This window comes from Bufo gargarizans, chromosome 1 (genome assembly GCF_014858855.1).
Source record: "Bufo gargarizans isolate SCDJY-AF-19 chromosome 1, ASM1485885v1, whole genome shotgun sequence".
Taxonomy (NCBI): domain Eukaryota; kingdom Metazoa; phylum Chordata; class Amphibia; order Anura; family Bufonidae; genus Bufo; species Bufo gargarizans.
This window is the reverse complement of record NC_058080.1, coordinates 603,758,143-603,773,784: the sequence shown is the minus strand read 5'-3', so window position 1 is coordinate 603,773,784 and position 15,642 is coordinate 603,758,143. Positions and strand designations below refer to the sequence as shown.

Here is a 15,642-nt window from a genome sequence, read left to right as displayed (position 1 = left end):
AAACTAAGATATGTATTCAATACCAATAAGATAGAAGCCTTTATTATTCCACTGCCAGCGTGCCAACCAATACTATCCAGTCTGCACCACTTAAGGGGGCCAGGTAATTTGCATATTGTGACCCAAACTAAGTAGCCAAACCCCATAATTAAAAGGTGCCATGAGGCCTTTAACAATGAAGGACTATACAGTGCGGTCTCCATTATGAAATGAAAGGCAGCTGCGGGCTAATTGGCATGGCTGCAACCCGCCTGTAGCATGGCCGCTCCGTGTGGCCATACCCTAAGACGGAGAGGCCTAGGTATACCCGATTTATAGCGATTCTTGAAAATGTATTTTCACCTAATCAAGTTTCTTGGCTACCTTTGGCGAAGTTGCTGAATCAAATTTCTCAAAACTTTGCTCATGTCTAGTCAGAATACATTTGCAAGCATGTTCAGGCAGGTGTGGTCTCTAAATATGGAAAAAAAAATATATTGTTGGCCCTTCAATAAACTATGTTGACACCTACAACCCAGACAAAAAGAAGCATAGACAATCCTTACTAGGTGTGATAATCAAGACCTACACCTACAACACCCGCATTTCCACTAGTAAGACACGTCTATACCATGTTAAAAACAATTAAAAACATATATGTGACAAAGGAGGGAGGTCAAGCTCAAAATCAAGAGGGGACACGTCTTTTTTTTTTGCTTGTTTCTGCACGGACCCCGATGCAAACCTTGGTGGGTATCTGCTCATGGATAAGCCATATTGAATGAAGCTAAATCTGCAAGAGGGCTACTATTCAAAATGAAAAACCGCAGCAAAAAACACGGTCAGCTTCAGATTTCTGTGGCAGATTTTTCCTGTGGGAAATACTCTGTGTGAACATAACCCTAAACGATGCATAGACAAAATCAGAGTCAGTAATTTATTATAAAAAAATTAAAAAAATCAGAGAAAAGTTTCATATTGCGTAACCATCGTGATCTATTTCTGTTATTCTAAACCCTTTCTGCTTGCATGCTTCAGATCCTGCCTCTTCACCAAATATTTTTATTGCACACAGCTCTGCTGCTAAATCTTTCAGTGCACACAATGTACAGCCGAATATGGACGTGAAACAAAGCAGATATGTCTAGTTAATATTTTAGCTAATCCAGACACTAAAATGCAGTCTAATATTTTTTCAAAAATCTATATTAGCTTTTAAATGCTGCGTTCACACAGCTCGCTCTGCATAGCTTTAACCTCCTCCCAGGACTGGAGGGTTCAAATATGCAAGAGACATGCCAACCCCGCCAGTGTAAAGGACAAGTGGCTCCTCAGTCAAGCAATCAGAATCTTTATTTTGCTATGGCTGCCTATAAATCCTGAGAAGAGCGGTAAACACACATACAGTAGACTAAACAATCACTAAATAGTGGCCGCTGCTCACTCTCCCACTCATACATACCAAGTGAGTCTGTGGGAAAATAAAGCCTCTCCTGCTAAGGAACTCAAGTCAAGTTTTCTGAAAATAACCTAGATCTGACAAGCCAGTAGGAGGACCTGGATGGTTTCAAGACACAGTTTTCAACTTACCCAAGATCCCCGACTAATATTTTTTTTAAACAAACCCTCACTTCCCATGTTTGGCCAAACGACTTCATAATGAATCAAATTAATTATGGCGAGTGGATAAGCATGGGACAGGAGAGGGACAAGTCCAGATGTCAGACAGAAAAATTTGTGCTGAGCAAACGCAGAAAAGAGCTTGCTGTGTGATTAGAGGACAAATGACCTGGACATGCTTCTTTTATTTGCCCTTAGAAAAATAAGGAAGAGAGATAGGCGGCATCCAGACAGCCTTAGATAATTAACATTTATGTGCCCCTGTACTCCATCCAAAACCATGCAGTTCTGTCCTGCACATCATCAAGAGCGTTTAGGAAAATAAAAAAAACGTTATATGTTCCATGACATAGGCCTGGACGAAAGGAAGAGACAAGAGAAAAAAAAAATATATATATATCGACCCGGCCGTTTCTTCCACAGAGCTAGGAGCACAGACCAAACTTTTATCACTTGTTCATCTTGGACCCATCCTATAAGCAACTTTATGAGCTCACGCTCGTTAATATGACTGCATTTGAACACGACATGCAGGACAACCTGACAAAGACTCTGGGAAAAAGGTTTTCGTACTTTTACTTTCATCGTTAATTTGGGAACAGGTACAGTAAATCTTTGGCATACACCAAGTGATAAACCTTAGGACTGATGGAAGTCTCCTCCAAGCCTACCGAGATACTCCTCCATATAAGGCCTCATGCACACGACTGTAGTGCGTTTTGCGGTCCGCAAATCGCGGATCTGCAAAACACGGATGGCGTCCATGCGCGTTGCACGGACAGCCTTCAATATAAATGCCTATTCTTGTCCGCAAAGCACATATTTTTTTTAGCGGGGCCACGGAACGGAACAACGGATGCGGACAGCACAGAGTGCTGGCCGAATCTTTTGTGGCCCCATTGAAGTGAATGGGTCCGCATCCGAGCTGCCAAAACGACGGCTCGGATGCGGACCAAAACAACGGCCGTGTGCATGAGGCCTAAGTCAATAAGCTGTTCACTCATTTTTCTTTATGTCTGGGAACATGCTGTAGAGCAATCTTGTTCACAGCTCAGGCAAGATGGCCACCCCATAATCATGCAATGAAATACAACAGAGAGTATGTAGCAGGATATATATTTTTTATTTTTAAAGGGGTTGGCCCACAAACAATATTTATCACCTAACCACAGGACAGTTTCAACCACTGGGAGCCCCACCGATGCATGACCATTGCTTCATTCACTTCTACAGGGCCGTCAGAAATAGCGGAGTGCAGTACTCAGCAGTACCATAGAAATGAGTGGTGGTCACGCATGCACATTATTGCACAATTCAGATAGTGGATTCGCAAAACCCTGCTCTTTTGATTACATGGGGTTTCCAGTTGTTGGACCCCATGCAATCATACTAGGTGCATAATACCATACCGTGCCGTGCATAGGTGGTAAAAACAGTTTGTGAGCCAGCCCCTTTTAAGACAAGTTTATTCACCGTGTTTGCCTCTTGACATTTGGTCAGTCATAACTAAGCTGCATGATATATGAATTAGTTTTTTGGATGGGTGAAAGCTGTAGCTCGTTTTTTCCATTCTGCAATAAAAATGGTAAGAAGAAAAAAAAAAAAAAAAAAAAATTATATATATATATATATATATTTTTTTTTTTCTTTCAAAACAGACATCCAACTTAGCCAGTGAAGGAAAGCTACTTGTAACTTTTGCCCATTATTAGGGAGGTTAGCAGGAGATAGACCCCTACTTTCTACACTAGATCAATACTGTTTGCTTGGGGACTTTGCAGACGAGGTAAGTTCTGGCTATTTTCCCCTCATGTCTTGGTTACATAGATCACATATATGAATGTATATTCACAGCTGTATATGCTGGAAAACTTTAGATGTAAAAATCCAAGTTTCATTAACACCTTTGACACATTCTGGTGTGATTAACATTAAATCCATACAAAACACAGGCTACAGCTAAGAAGAAAAAAAACCTGCTGGAGTGATGGTAATAAGTCAAGATTTATTATTTTTTTAATGAAGAAAATGCAGAGAGAGATCTCTCAAACCACAAAGAAGGCGGCTTTTCCAAATGTTTACTCTATAGGCTAAGTCGTACAATAATTCACTAAACGGACCTAGCACAGGCACAAGTTAGTAATGGAAATCATTACTCACTCCTCGCTGGCAGTGGGCACCCGCACAGGCCAGCCTTCCGAGCCTCTTACCAGTTGGGCTTTAGAATAGAAATTCCAACCTCTAATTTGCATTGTGGTTAATATAAAAGAAAGGCTTGTACAGGGTTTAGGTGTAACAAATGGCTGGCACCGGCAATGGTCCAAGAATGGTCAGGACTAATCGCAGGATACACGGTTTGAAGAAAGCATTTTCTTACTGGCAGAAATAGATGTGTGAAAGCACATGTGCCAGACGGAAGAGTGCTGCAATTTCTAACAAGAGGGATATAGAATCATCAAACAATTCCAGCTACCTCTGAATATCACCCTCCGATCTACTGCCACGGGCCAGTAAAATACAGTGTTGGCTAAAGAAACCGCACTACAGTCTGAAAGCAGCGTTTGCCCTAAAAAAAACAGTGTTGTCTACACAACTGCACAATGCACCAGTATGTGAGGTCTGAACAAATACCCTCATGTTCATTAACCCATTGTCTAATATGTTTTGAGATCCTGTCAGGGTGAGTTCACATGTTGTTTCCATGCTGCTTTCTAAAGATGAAGAAGTCTCCAGGCTTCTCTCTTCTTCTCGACCCACGACCTCTCTTCTGGTATCTTTGTCCTTTTTCAAACATTCTGTTATAACCCCGCTACTTAAAAAAAAAAAAAAAAAAAAAAAAAAAAACTCTTGACCCAACCTGTGCTGCTAACTACCAACCTGTTTCTAACCTCCCCTTTATCTCTAAACTCCTTGAATGTCTCATCTACTCTCGCTCAACAAGCTATCTCTCTGCAAACTCTCTTCTTGACCCCTTACAATCTGCTTTTCGCCCTCTCCAGTCTACAGAAACTAGTGTCTAACTATCTCCTGACAACAAAAAAGAATGGCGACTATTCTCTAAAGATTCTTCTGGATCTCTCCTCACCATACTCCACTCAATTGGCCTTAAGGGCACCGCTCGCTCCTGGTTCTCTTCCCATCTCTCTGCCCGCTCCTTTAGTGGCTCTACTTCTCCTCTTCCTCTTGCTGTTGGAGTTCCTCAGAGTTCAGTCTCAGGTCCTCTGCTCTCCCCCCTCTACACAGCCCCCAGCAGACCTAATTTCGGTATACCACCCTACTCGTGCTCTCCGTTCTGTTAGTGACCTAAGATAAAAATCCTACATAATTCGTACCTCTCACTAATACCTTAAATACTTTTTCCAAACTACACCTAGTCTCTGGAATGCTCTGCCCCGGAATATCAGGTCAACTCCCAACTTCCCTACCTTCAAACCTGCCTTAAAAATACATCTTTTCAGGCAGGCTTAACAAGCTTCTTAAAATTACTGTTCCCCAAGTAACCCCCCCCCCTCTATAACTCCTCAGACCTGAACTCGATCTTCTAACAGTCCCACAACCCAGGCAGATTGGCCTACACCACTGTTCTCAGTACAATAATGGCTTGACTACAACATATCACAACCAACTACCCTTTGTGTCATCCCCACTTCATTATAGATTGTAAGCTATTGCAAGCAGTGCCCTCAATCCTAGTGTTTCAGTTGTATATTAGCCAGTTACGTGGTGATGTCTTTTGTTTTGTACATGAACCCTCTGAATTTGTAAAACAATGCAGAATATGGTGTCACTATATAAATATTATAAAAATGCATGCGGTTTTACCATGACTGCTTTTAACAAATGAAGCATGCTAAAGGGGTATTCCAGTTATAACAAGATAGTTAACGCCTATCCTGTGGATAGGGGCTATCAGATTGGTAGGAGTTCTACAGCTGGGACCCCCACCAATCACAAGAATGGGGGTCCAGTACCCTGTGGAGCAGTCCCTGAAATGGTCGTTAGGGTGGCCAGAAACATGCGCAGCAGCTCCATTCATTTCTATGGGCGCACCGGAGATAGCTATTTTTTCAGCAGGATCGAACATTTTAAACCCTGGTAGGGTTGATTCTGCTGTATAAAATGATACCTGTCTTGTGAAAATTGGTTGACAAGTTCCTGAGACAAAAAAAAAAAATACTTTTATTATTTACGCAAATTAGGGCGTCAATGCACAGAAAGGCAGGGCCAGAACAGAAGAGGTGAGGGGCTAGGCCCCACCCCTCAATGCACAGAAGCCCGAATTTACATACGTAAATGTATTTTTATTTTTGTTATGAATACCACAACAGAGTTTCACAATACAGAATATCATTTTAAAATCAGCAGGAGCAACCCTACCACAAAATATGCCTGGTTTGTTAAAGTTCTGCTGACTGAGATGCTCTTTAAAGGGGCTCTCCGGGAATTAAGAAAATGAAAATAGTTCTATATTACTTTACTGTAAATACATTCCCAAAATATTCCTTTCATTAGTTATAATGGCTTGGTTTGGCAAGGGAGCAATCATCAGGAAAAATAAAATGGCCGCTGTCCTATTAACTACACACAACACCTGTCCTAATCACACAGTAGGACAAGTTACTTCACAACACTGAGCTAAAGAGCTGCCTCATCCTCCTCTCCTACTTGGCAGGGATTATGACCCTGAATACAGCCGATAAGATCTTCAGCTGAATCTCTGTAGGAATGGAGTTCATGAGGAGACATGAAGTACAGAGAGGATGGACAGGACACACTGTGGTAATGTGGGACCGGGGTAATGGACACTGCATACAAATGCTGCTGCTCATTATCCACACCCGACCCTCCTCTCTGTACTTCAAGTCTCCCCATGAACTCCATTCCTACAGAAATTCTGCAGAAAATCATATTAAAAACTGTATTCAGAGCAGACAGGCAGATCAGAGAAGAGCACAAGACAGCTCTTTACCTCAGTGCAGTTACTTGTCCTGCTATGTGATTAGGACAGGTTCTGTGTGCACCAATAGGACAGTGGCCATTTTATTTCTCCCAATGATTGCTCCCTAGACAAAACAAGCCATTATAACTAATGAAAGGTATTTTGGAATTTATTTATAATAAAGTAATATTTAAAGGCTATGTACACCTTTAGGGGAATTTTTTTTTATTAGTGCATTGCACTCATTATGAGCTAAAAACATTTTTTTCAATTGGTCTTTATTAAAAGTATGGAGCCCTTTTTTCTGTACATAGCTGAGACTTTCTAGTACAGGGATGGCCAACCTGCGGCTCTCAAGCTGTTGTAAAACTACAATTCCCACCAGCAATCCCACCATGCCCTGCTGTAAGCAGATAGCGGTAGGCAGTCTTTGCATGCTGGGAGTTGTAGTTTTGCAACAGCTGGAGAGCCTCAGGTTGGCCATCCCTGCTCTAGTAGCGGCCTGTGGATTTTCTCTCTTTTCTATCAGTTGAGGAGCTGAGGGCTCCTTATCTCTTCTCTCTGACCTTATAAACACGCATTAAAGCTCAATCCTTATCTTACTGATAAGAATGTGGCTTATATAAGTGTTTATGACCTCTTTGTTATTTACAGATAAGGGTTATTAGAATACCACCAGAAAGTGATCGTAGAATGCATAAAGCTAGAAAAACAGTTAACCCTTTGTGACAGAACTGCTCAATATTTTTTTTAAAGACAAACTGGAAAAATTATTTTTAGCCCCAAATAGGTAAAATGCAATCATAAAAAATAAAATAAAAATTGCCCCCAAAAGGTATACATGACTTTTAAGTATTTTTAGAAATGTTATTCCCTTAAAGGAGTTGTCCGGGTTCAGAGCTGAACCCGAACAAACCTCCATTTTCACCCAGCCAACGCCCCAGACTTGAGCATTGGAGCAGTTCATGCTCCGATGCTCTCCTTTGCCCTCCACTAAATCGTGCAGGGCAAAGGCTCTTTTGTTTACAATAACACATTGCCGGGCGGAGGCTTCCGCCTGGCAGTGTGTTCGGTGTCGTCACCGGCTCCGATAGGCGGGCTTTAGTGCTGCCCTAGCCTTTTTACTAGATAGAGCAGCGCTAAAGCCCGCCCATCAGTGCGGGTGACGTCACCGAGCTCCCTGAGCAGCCAGAAGAAGAGGCTTCAGCTCGCCTGCAAGAGATCCGGTACGTCACCAAGTATAAGAAAACAGTCACTTCCGGCTAAGAATTTCCTATATGAAAAACGGGAATTCAGAAATATGTGGCGCATGTATGTAATATGCATGTCACTCTAGTACTATTACACCAATGTCCCCAATCCCAGTCAACCCCTTCAAGGATGACACTATCTTTATTCATTTGTCAATGTAGGGGTATCATGGCTTTTTTTTTTTTTAGGACAAGTTGGGTTAATCTTGGGTAACATATTAACCCCTTAGTGATGAGCCTGTTTTGCATCTTCGTGATCAAGCTACTTTTCATTGTCACATTCCAAGAGCTATAACTTTTATATTTTTCCTTTTTCATTATGTAGTCATAATGAAGCCCTCATACAGTTACGACAGAAAAAATAAAAATAAAAAATATTATCTCCCTTAGAATGGGACAATAGAAAAATGAAAAAAACTTTTTGTGGGAAAAGTTGTAGTATTTAATGGCAAATAACCCACTAATTAACTTTTATTAACTCTGTCTTTTTACATTGTAAATTTTCTGACATTGTTTTAGTAGCATAAACAACATGACACTTTACTCTCTGGGTCAGTATGATGACAGCAATACTAAATTATATATATATATTTATTTATTTTTTTACTACTTCTGCACAATAAAAACCATAAAATAAAAAAAATAAAAATAAAAAATCGCTGCGTCACAAGAGTCATAATTCCCAAGAGGCTGCGTAAGGGCTTGATTTTTGTAGGAGAATGTGTAGTATTTATTGGTATAATTTGTTGGATCACTTTTTATGAATTTTTTTATTTTGGTGGCGGGTAAGCAAAAAAACCTGCAATTTTGGCAGGTATTTTTGTTTTGTTTTTTAGGGTTCAATATATGGGATAAATTATGTGATAATTGCATAGTGTGTGTCATTCCGGATGTGGTTATACGAAATATACAGACAATTTTCTTCAAATTTTTTCACTGAAATGCATTTTTTCAATGGTAGTGTGTTGGAGACTTTATTAAAAAAATAAATAAAATAAAAATGTTTAAAATGTTATTATTTTACACCTATTAGTCCCACAAGGGGACTTTGACATGCAATCCTCTGATTGCTTCCATAATACACTTTACTATTGTAGTGCTGTGTATTATGCGGTCAGTATGATACTGACAGGCAACCTATTAGGCTGTGCCAATAGGCACACACTGAAGGCAGATGTAAGGGCTTTCATTAGGCCCACGGTTGCTGTGTACAGACCTCTGCACCCTGCAATCTTATTCACGGTGCTGCCAATGTCTGACAGCGGGAGCTCCCATCATCTAAAAACACTTCTATTCCACAGTCGCTATTGAGTTCAGCATCTAAGGGGTTAAATGGCTGGTATTGGTGATTCTCACAATCCAGGATATTAGAGCAGGAGCCCGGCTGTCATGAAAGTGCCTGCTCTTTGCGACACAGGAGACCTGTGCAGTGCTTAGAGTAGGCTGATGTAAAAAGGTGGCAGCCTAGCCTAAGGCTCTACAGTGACCTCCATAAAAAGGCATATTGGCGGTTACTAAGGAGTTAATTTATTTGGGAGAATGGAAAACCGAAATTTTGCCATAGTTTTTCGGGATCTTTTTACGCTTGGTGTGGTATAAATATCATGGTCATTATGATTATGGTGACTATACATATAAATATTTATCATCTATGGGCAGTTTTTACTATATATATTTACAGTATGTTCAACATCCTTGTAAAGATGTACACGTAAGAAGACTCACCTGTTTTATTCTCGCCAGCTCCTTTAATGCTCTTCCCCACTGCTGCTTATAGTGCAGCTTAGATTTTGTTGTAGATTCTAACTTCCTTTCAAGCTCAACCTATTAAGGATAAAATGTCAAAAAATTAAAACATATTAACATTGACTATAAAGCATAATATTTAGTACACTGTGGGGGGAGTAGAACTGGCGTAGTTGCCCATAGCAACCAAACAGATTCCACATTTTAGTTTTCAATGGAGCTGTGAAGAATGAAAAGTAAAATCTGATTGGCTGCTATGGGCAACTAAGCCACTTCTACTTTACGCCAGTTTTATAAATCTCCTCCTGTATGTTTTCAAGTGAATTTCAAAAGTAAAAATGACCACAATTATTACCAAAGTAGCTTGATGATCTTGTTATCACCATGAGGGGGATTTATCAATTGCATTGTAAGGTACATTAAAGGGTTCTGCACTTTGTTTTAACTGATGATCTATCCTCTGGATAGATCATCAGCTTCTGATCGGTGGGGGTCAGCTGTTTGAGAAGGCAGCGGCGCTCCAGCAGTGCTGCGGCCTTCTCACTGTTTACCGCCGGCCCACTGACGTCACGACTAGTATCAACTAGCGTGGGCAGGGCTAAGCTCTGTTCACTTGAATGGAGCTTAGCCCCGCCCACGCTAGTTGATATTAGTCGTGACGTCAGTGGGCCGGCAGTTAACAGTGAGAAGGCGCGCCGCTGCCTTCTCAAACAGTTGATCGGCGGGGGTCCTGGGTGTCGGACCCCCGCCGATCAGAAGTTGATGATCTATCCAGAGGATAGATCATCAGTTAAAATAAAGCGCAGAACCCTTTTAATTTACAAGTTTTCGGAAATGGACTGAATTGGGCCAAATTTATCAAACTAGTACGCAGAGCTTGCAATAACAGCTGTACAAGTGTCAGACGCCTGTACAGGCAGTTTTACTCCCTAAAAAAGGTCTAATGCGCATGAATCAGCATGATAATTTCACTGCCATTCATGAGCGTACTGAGCGCTGTGAACGGCACAGACAGCACAATACCGCTGGTGCCTGAAAGGTCCAATAACAGAGCTCCGTACAGTACAGAGCTTTGTTATTAGGGAGGAGGCTGCTGAATTGCCAGTATCAGCGGGCTGCCGTGCCATTGGCTGCCCCTCTCACCCCCCCATTCTCCCACGCTGAACTCAGCAGCAGCTTCCTTTTCAGTTATGAAACCGGGGAGCTCGCCAATTGCAGGCTGTGGATGAAGTGCCAGGGACAGCATTTGCTGAGCAAAGACCATGTGCCCAGGTGATGTGACACCAGAAGTCCCAGTGTGCCCTGCAGGCTTCTATCTGCTGCTGGGAGCTCAACGTGGAGGTTAATGAATGAAAGAACTAATAACCAAGAGGCTAAACAAAACCCTGTTTCTGACACTTATGTTAAAACATAACTTTCATTCGATTGCTCCAATACCTAAAAGGAAAAAAATAATTTAAAAAAACCTGGTGTTTCTCTAGATGACCTTATGTTGATAGTAGTGTTATTAGAGTCTCAAGGGTCTATAAAAGCAGGTATCCTACTTTTTAGACCTTTCAGACTCTATTAACACTACTATCAACATAAGGTCATCTAGAGAAACAGCAAGGTCAGAAACAGGGTTTTGTTTAGCCTCTTTGATATTAGTTTTTCCATATAAGTACCCTGGACCACTGAGAGGTCCATTTTCCCGTATGGTTCATGTATGAAGCGCACTGTCCAGAGATCACAGAGGGGACTATATGGTACACTACTGTGCAACAGTCCTAATATACTGTGTATAAGAATGTCCTATAACGGCCTCCTGTGCATTCGTCCCAGACCCCACCTAGTGACACCATGCCACCCACTGCTCCCTGCCACAACCACCAGACAACCCTGTTCAATTCTTATGGCATTACGTTTTGCACAGTCTACCGCTCCGATCCCTACGTGATAGATTTGGTGCTTCAAGAAAGGTAGGGATTCAGTCTTCTGAGAGAGAAATTAAAAAATGGTCAACATTTGCTATTTCTGCATGGAAGACAGGAGACTGGTAATGGTTTCCTGCAGAAATAGCAACCCCTTATTGTTAGGTAGACCCCTGCAATTTTCATACTCCTCCTCGGCTACAAATACTCCTCAAAAATGGTAAGAGAAGTATTTTCACTCTTCCGGAAATAATGTAGTGCGACCTCTGCTGGCATGCATGACATAATAAATCTGATGCAACTCGTATTTTGCGCCAAAAGGAGTAAATCTCCCCCTAAGTATTATGCAGAATGTTGTATTTGCAGTACACTTTAACCCCTTGGGTCATCCAGATGTCGGTAAGAACAGTAGTTGTAATCAAGTGAGGAACCCAGAAAAGTGCAGTAAGATTGTCCATGCCTGGTTGCATGGCTTGATGCTGCTTAGCCAGGGTAGACAACAGGATAGACATTTGGCAGTCTTCCATAGGAAGTGACATCCCACCACTATGGTGTAGTGTGGATGATGGAAGTGATGACTTATCTCAGTTGTCACCTCTGTTATCTTATGTTAACCAGCAAAACAGTGTAAAACTAACTTTTAGTTTTACAATTTTCAAGATACCCCTTTATAGGACAGGAGATTATACCATTTGCTAATATACATGTATTTTCAATTCTGCATTCATACCTTTCTTATGTCAGGCGGTTGACTCCTATATGCAGTAGAATGGTAAAGCCCATGTAACAGTTCTGTGTAATGTATCCATAGCTTAAAGGGGTTGGCCACTTTCTGATTACTGATATGCCGCTGCAGGTAGCAGTACTGTATAGGTTTTAAATTAAGTTTTTACATTCAAACTTATGTTTAAAGAATGTGGTGATGTTTAGGAGGTTAGCACATTTATTCTGAACAAATCAGATTTTTCCCCAATTTTGTAAAAATTTGAGGCAGATCAGAATTTTGGGTGATTTAAATCAGATGAAAGAGAGCAAGTCCTAGGAGACATCAGAATGTCCTTTTAAACACAATCTAAGTCTACCAACCGTTCTACACACTTTTGTAATCAAGGGGGGATGGCCTAAATGTACCTCTGTGCGCCACAATTTTGGAATAAAACTACGGCAACTTCTAGGTGGGGTAAAATTAGCCTAGTTTTTGCAATTTTTTGGGGACACGGACAGAATTTTCGGTGCATGGACTGATTCAAGATACTTCACAGGATTTACGATAATCTAAAATTGTAAAGGTCTATGTGCCAAAATAGTAAATGTGTAACACTAAGACGAATACACATTCTTAGACAGTGTAAAGTGCGGAACTATTAGTAAATCTGCCCCAGTAAATATATCGTTGCTCATTTTTACATGGCCTATTATAAACTCAATTGGGAACGAATGATTGTTTCTACGATCATTTGTTCCCCATAGTTTTCATATCGCCAGCATCCTCTTCGTTTTACACGGGGTGATGCGATGCCGATAAAAGATCATTTTTATTCAGAATTCAGCTGACAACCAAACTTGTTTGCTGGTTGATCGTCGAGCCCTTGACTCAGCCAATGATCTGGAACGAGCATTTCTTTTGGTTGATCTACAGCCCTTGAAAAAAGGCCTCTAACTAAGAAAGGAGAGTCCTAAAATGAAGGCCCTAAACTACTGTCAGGGCTCGGTCTGTGATAAGGCTTGCCTCAATATCTCAAACAAAGGTCCAGTATAAATAAGGGTCATAGGCACATAGGGTCATAAAGCAGTTCTGCATCAAGCAATTCTTCTCTTCTACCACAGGTTGTGGCCCTTTCTGTAATCCTGTGCCTTATCTGCCGACAGCTCGTAGGCCTGCTTAGGCATTTTCAGCCACTCTTAAGCATTTGGTTGGAGGGGGGTGTAGATAGAGGGGGGTACGGAGTCTGAATCAAAAATGCTTATTTTTACTTGCCATTGCTGATCTGTTATAACTGAATTCCAGCCAACCTGGCCTTGTTTTAGGAATGTACTTTCTCAGTCTCAAACAGAGAAACAAGTTGGCTAAAACACTCAGCAGACAAAGTTTTACTCTTTATTTTAATAAAATGATAGCAAGTTAAAAGAATCAAAAAAAATGTCAGCCCTCCTTTACCGTGCATTTTCAAAAGGAAAGCGGGTCCAAAATAAATAAATTAGATGTTTAACGTTGCTCAAAAATGAACCCTCTGCTGCGTTGACTAGTTAATATCAATAGAAGAGGGAAAATGAATAGCTCTGTTTGTATGTATTGGGACAATGCTAACAGTGCCGTTACCGCCGCTTTAGAAAGGATTAGAAGACGGAGTTTATGCTGAAAGCTGTTACTGGAATGATTAAGTAGTTTTACAATATACAAGCAAATCTGTCATTGTTTACACTGGGGAAAAACTGGGCAAACCGCAAAATAATGAAATCTATGACTGCCAGGAGTCACTTCACGTGTTATTCCTGGTGGAAGTGAACTTCGGCATCAGTACGGAGAGAGGTACGGAACCTGGCCTGCAGAGAACGCGGGTTACCACTGACTGCAGGATGGAGAGGTCCGCTGCCATGATTTCACAGTGAGGGGAGTCTAAAATCATTAAATAAACATGCAAGAAAAATTATATATGACTAATATTTAAATATATGCCTACTGCTACACCGATGAAACTAGGACGTTTAAATTTATACTAAACAAGAGCAGTTTCTGAGCTCTGAAAATTTTAGACGTCATAGTACATGACAATCTAACAAAAGCTGGAACCAGCCCTGTACCTCACATGGATCCAGAGATCTCCCCATTCATTGCTCAATTTGCTCTGCTAGATTTATTTCAAGATGGCATTTAGGTGACGTGCCCTTTCGGCTGGAGCTGTGGCAATTTAAGGGTGGAACTGAGCATGTGCGTCCACCCCAGTGAGGCGGACAGAGAAATATATATAAAAATAAAAAAAAAGGTAAAATAGCAGATAACGCTATACAGAGATTTCACTGAATAACTTGTGACTATAGTAAATTTATAATTACTCCGTTTCCACTACTCTTTTATATTAGGCACTTTTCTCCTTAGCCCTACCCCTACCCCCTTTACCTCTCTTTTTATTTTTTTATTCTTCTTGTGTATTTTGGTGCCTTTGTAGAGCAATATATATTGCAGCCAACTGGCTGTGAGATGTCATTATTACTAACTGCAATGACACCTGTTGCACATCAGATTCTGCAGTTTAGATTTACTTCTATTACATTGCTCATAGGGTTTGTTTTCATACACCCTGAGCTTACATCAGACGCCTGCTCTTACCATGTACCTCATATTGTCATATGTGCAGTCCTTCCCAAATGCACTGTTCTCATCACCTTTGTTCTAAAAATCTAATATATAAAGCTGAGTGTGTGTGTATATATGTATGTATGTATGTTTATGCATGTATGTATGTATGTATGTAAGTGTATGCGTGCGTATGTAAGTGTGTGCGTGTGTATGTAGTGTGTGTGTGTATGTAAGTGTGTATGTAAGTGTGTATGTAAGTGTGTGCGTGTGTATGTGTATGTATGTATATAAGTGTGTGTGTGTGTGTGTGTATGTATATATGTGTGTAAACTATGGCAACTTCTAGGTGGGGTAAAATTAGCCTAGTTTTTACTATTTTTTGGGGACACAAACAGATTTTTTGGTGCATGGACAGATTCAAGATACTCCACAGGATTTACGATAATCTAAAATTGTAAAGGTCTATGTGCCAAAATAGTAAATGTGTAACATTAAGACGAATACACATTTTCTTAGACAGTGTAAAGTGCGGAACTATTAGTAAATCTGCCCCAGTAAATATATCGTTGCTCATTTTTACATGGCCTATTATAAACTCAATTGGGAACGAATGATTGTTGCTACGATCATTTGTTCCCCATAGTTTTCATATCGTCAGCATCCTCTTCGTTTTACACGGGGTGATGCGATGCCCATAAAAGATCATTTTTATTCAGAATTCAGCTGACAAAGAAACTTGTTTGCTGGTTGATGTATGTATATAAGTGTGTGTGTGTGTGTGTGTATGTATGCAAGTGTGTCTGTATGTATGTATGCAAGTGTGTCTGTATGTATGTATGCATGCATGCAAGTGTGTCTGTATGCATGCATGCAAGTGTGTCTGTCTGTATGTATGCATGC

At 40.8% G+C, this 15,642-nt stretch overlaps 1 protein-coding gene across 2 annotated transcripts in view; it reads right to left on the bottom strand.

Annotated features, from left to right (window-relative positions):
• The window catches only part of CEP120 (centrosomal protein 120), a 92,818-nt gene that overhangs the window by 10,805 nt on the left and 66,371 nt on the right, over window positions 1-15,642 (bottom strand). For both annotated transcript variants that reach the window (XM_044275881.1, XM_044275882.1), the window contains exon 18: window positions 9,514-9,612. In XM_044275881.1, the coding sequence (XP_044131816.1) occupies window positions 9,514-9,612 (99 nt within the window). The remainder of the gene's footprint in view (window positions 1-9,513; window positions 9,613-15,642) is intronic.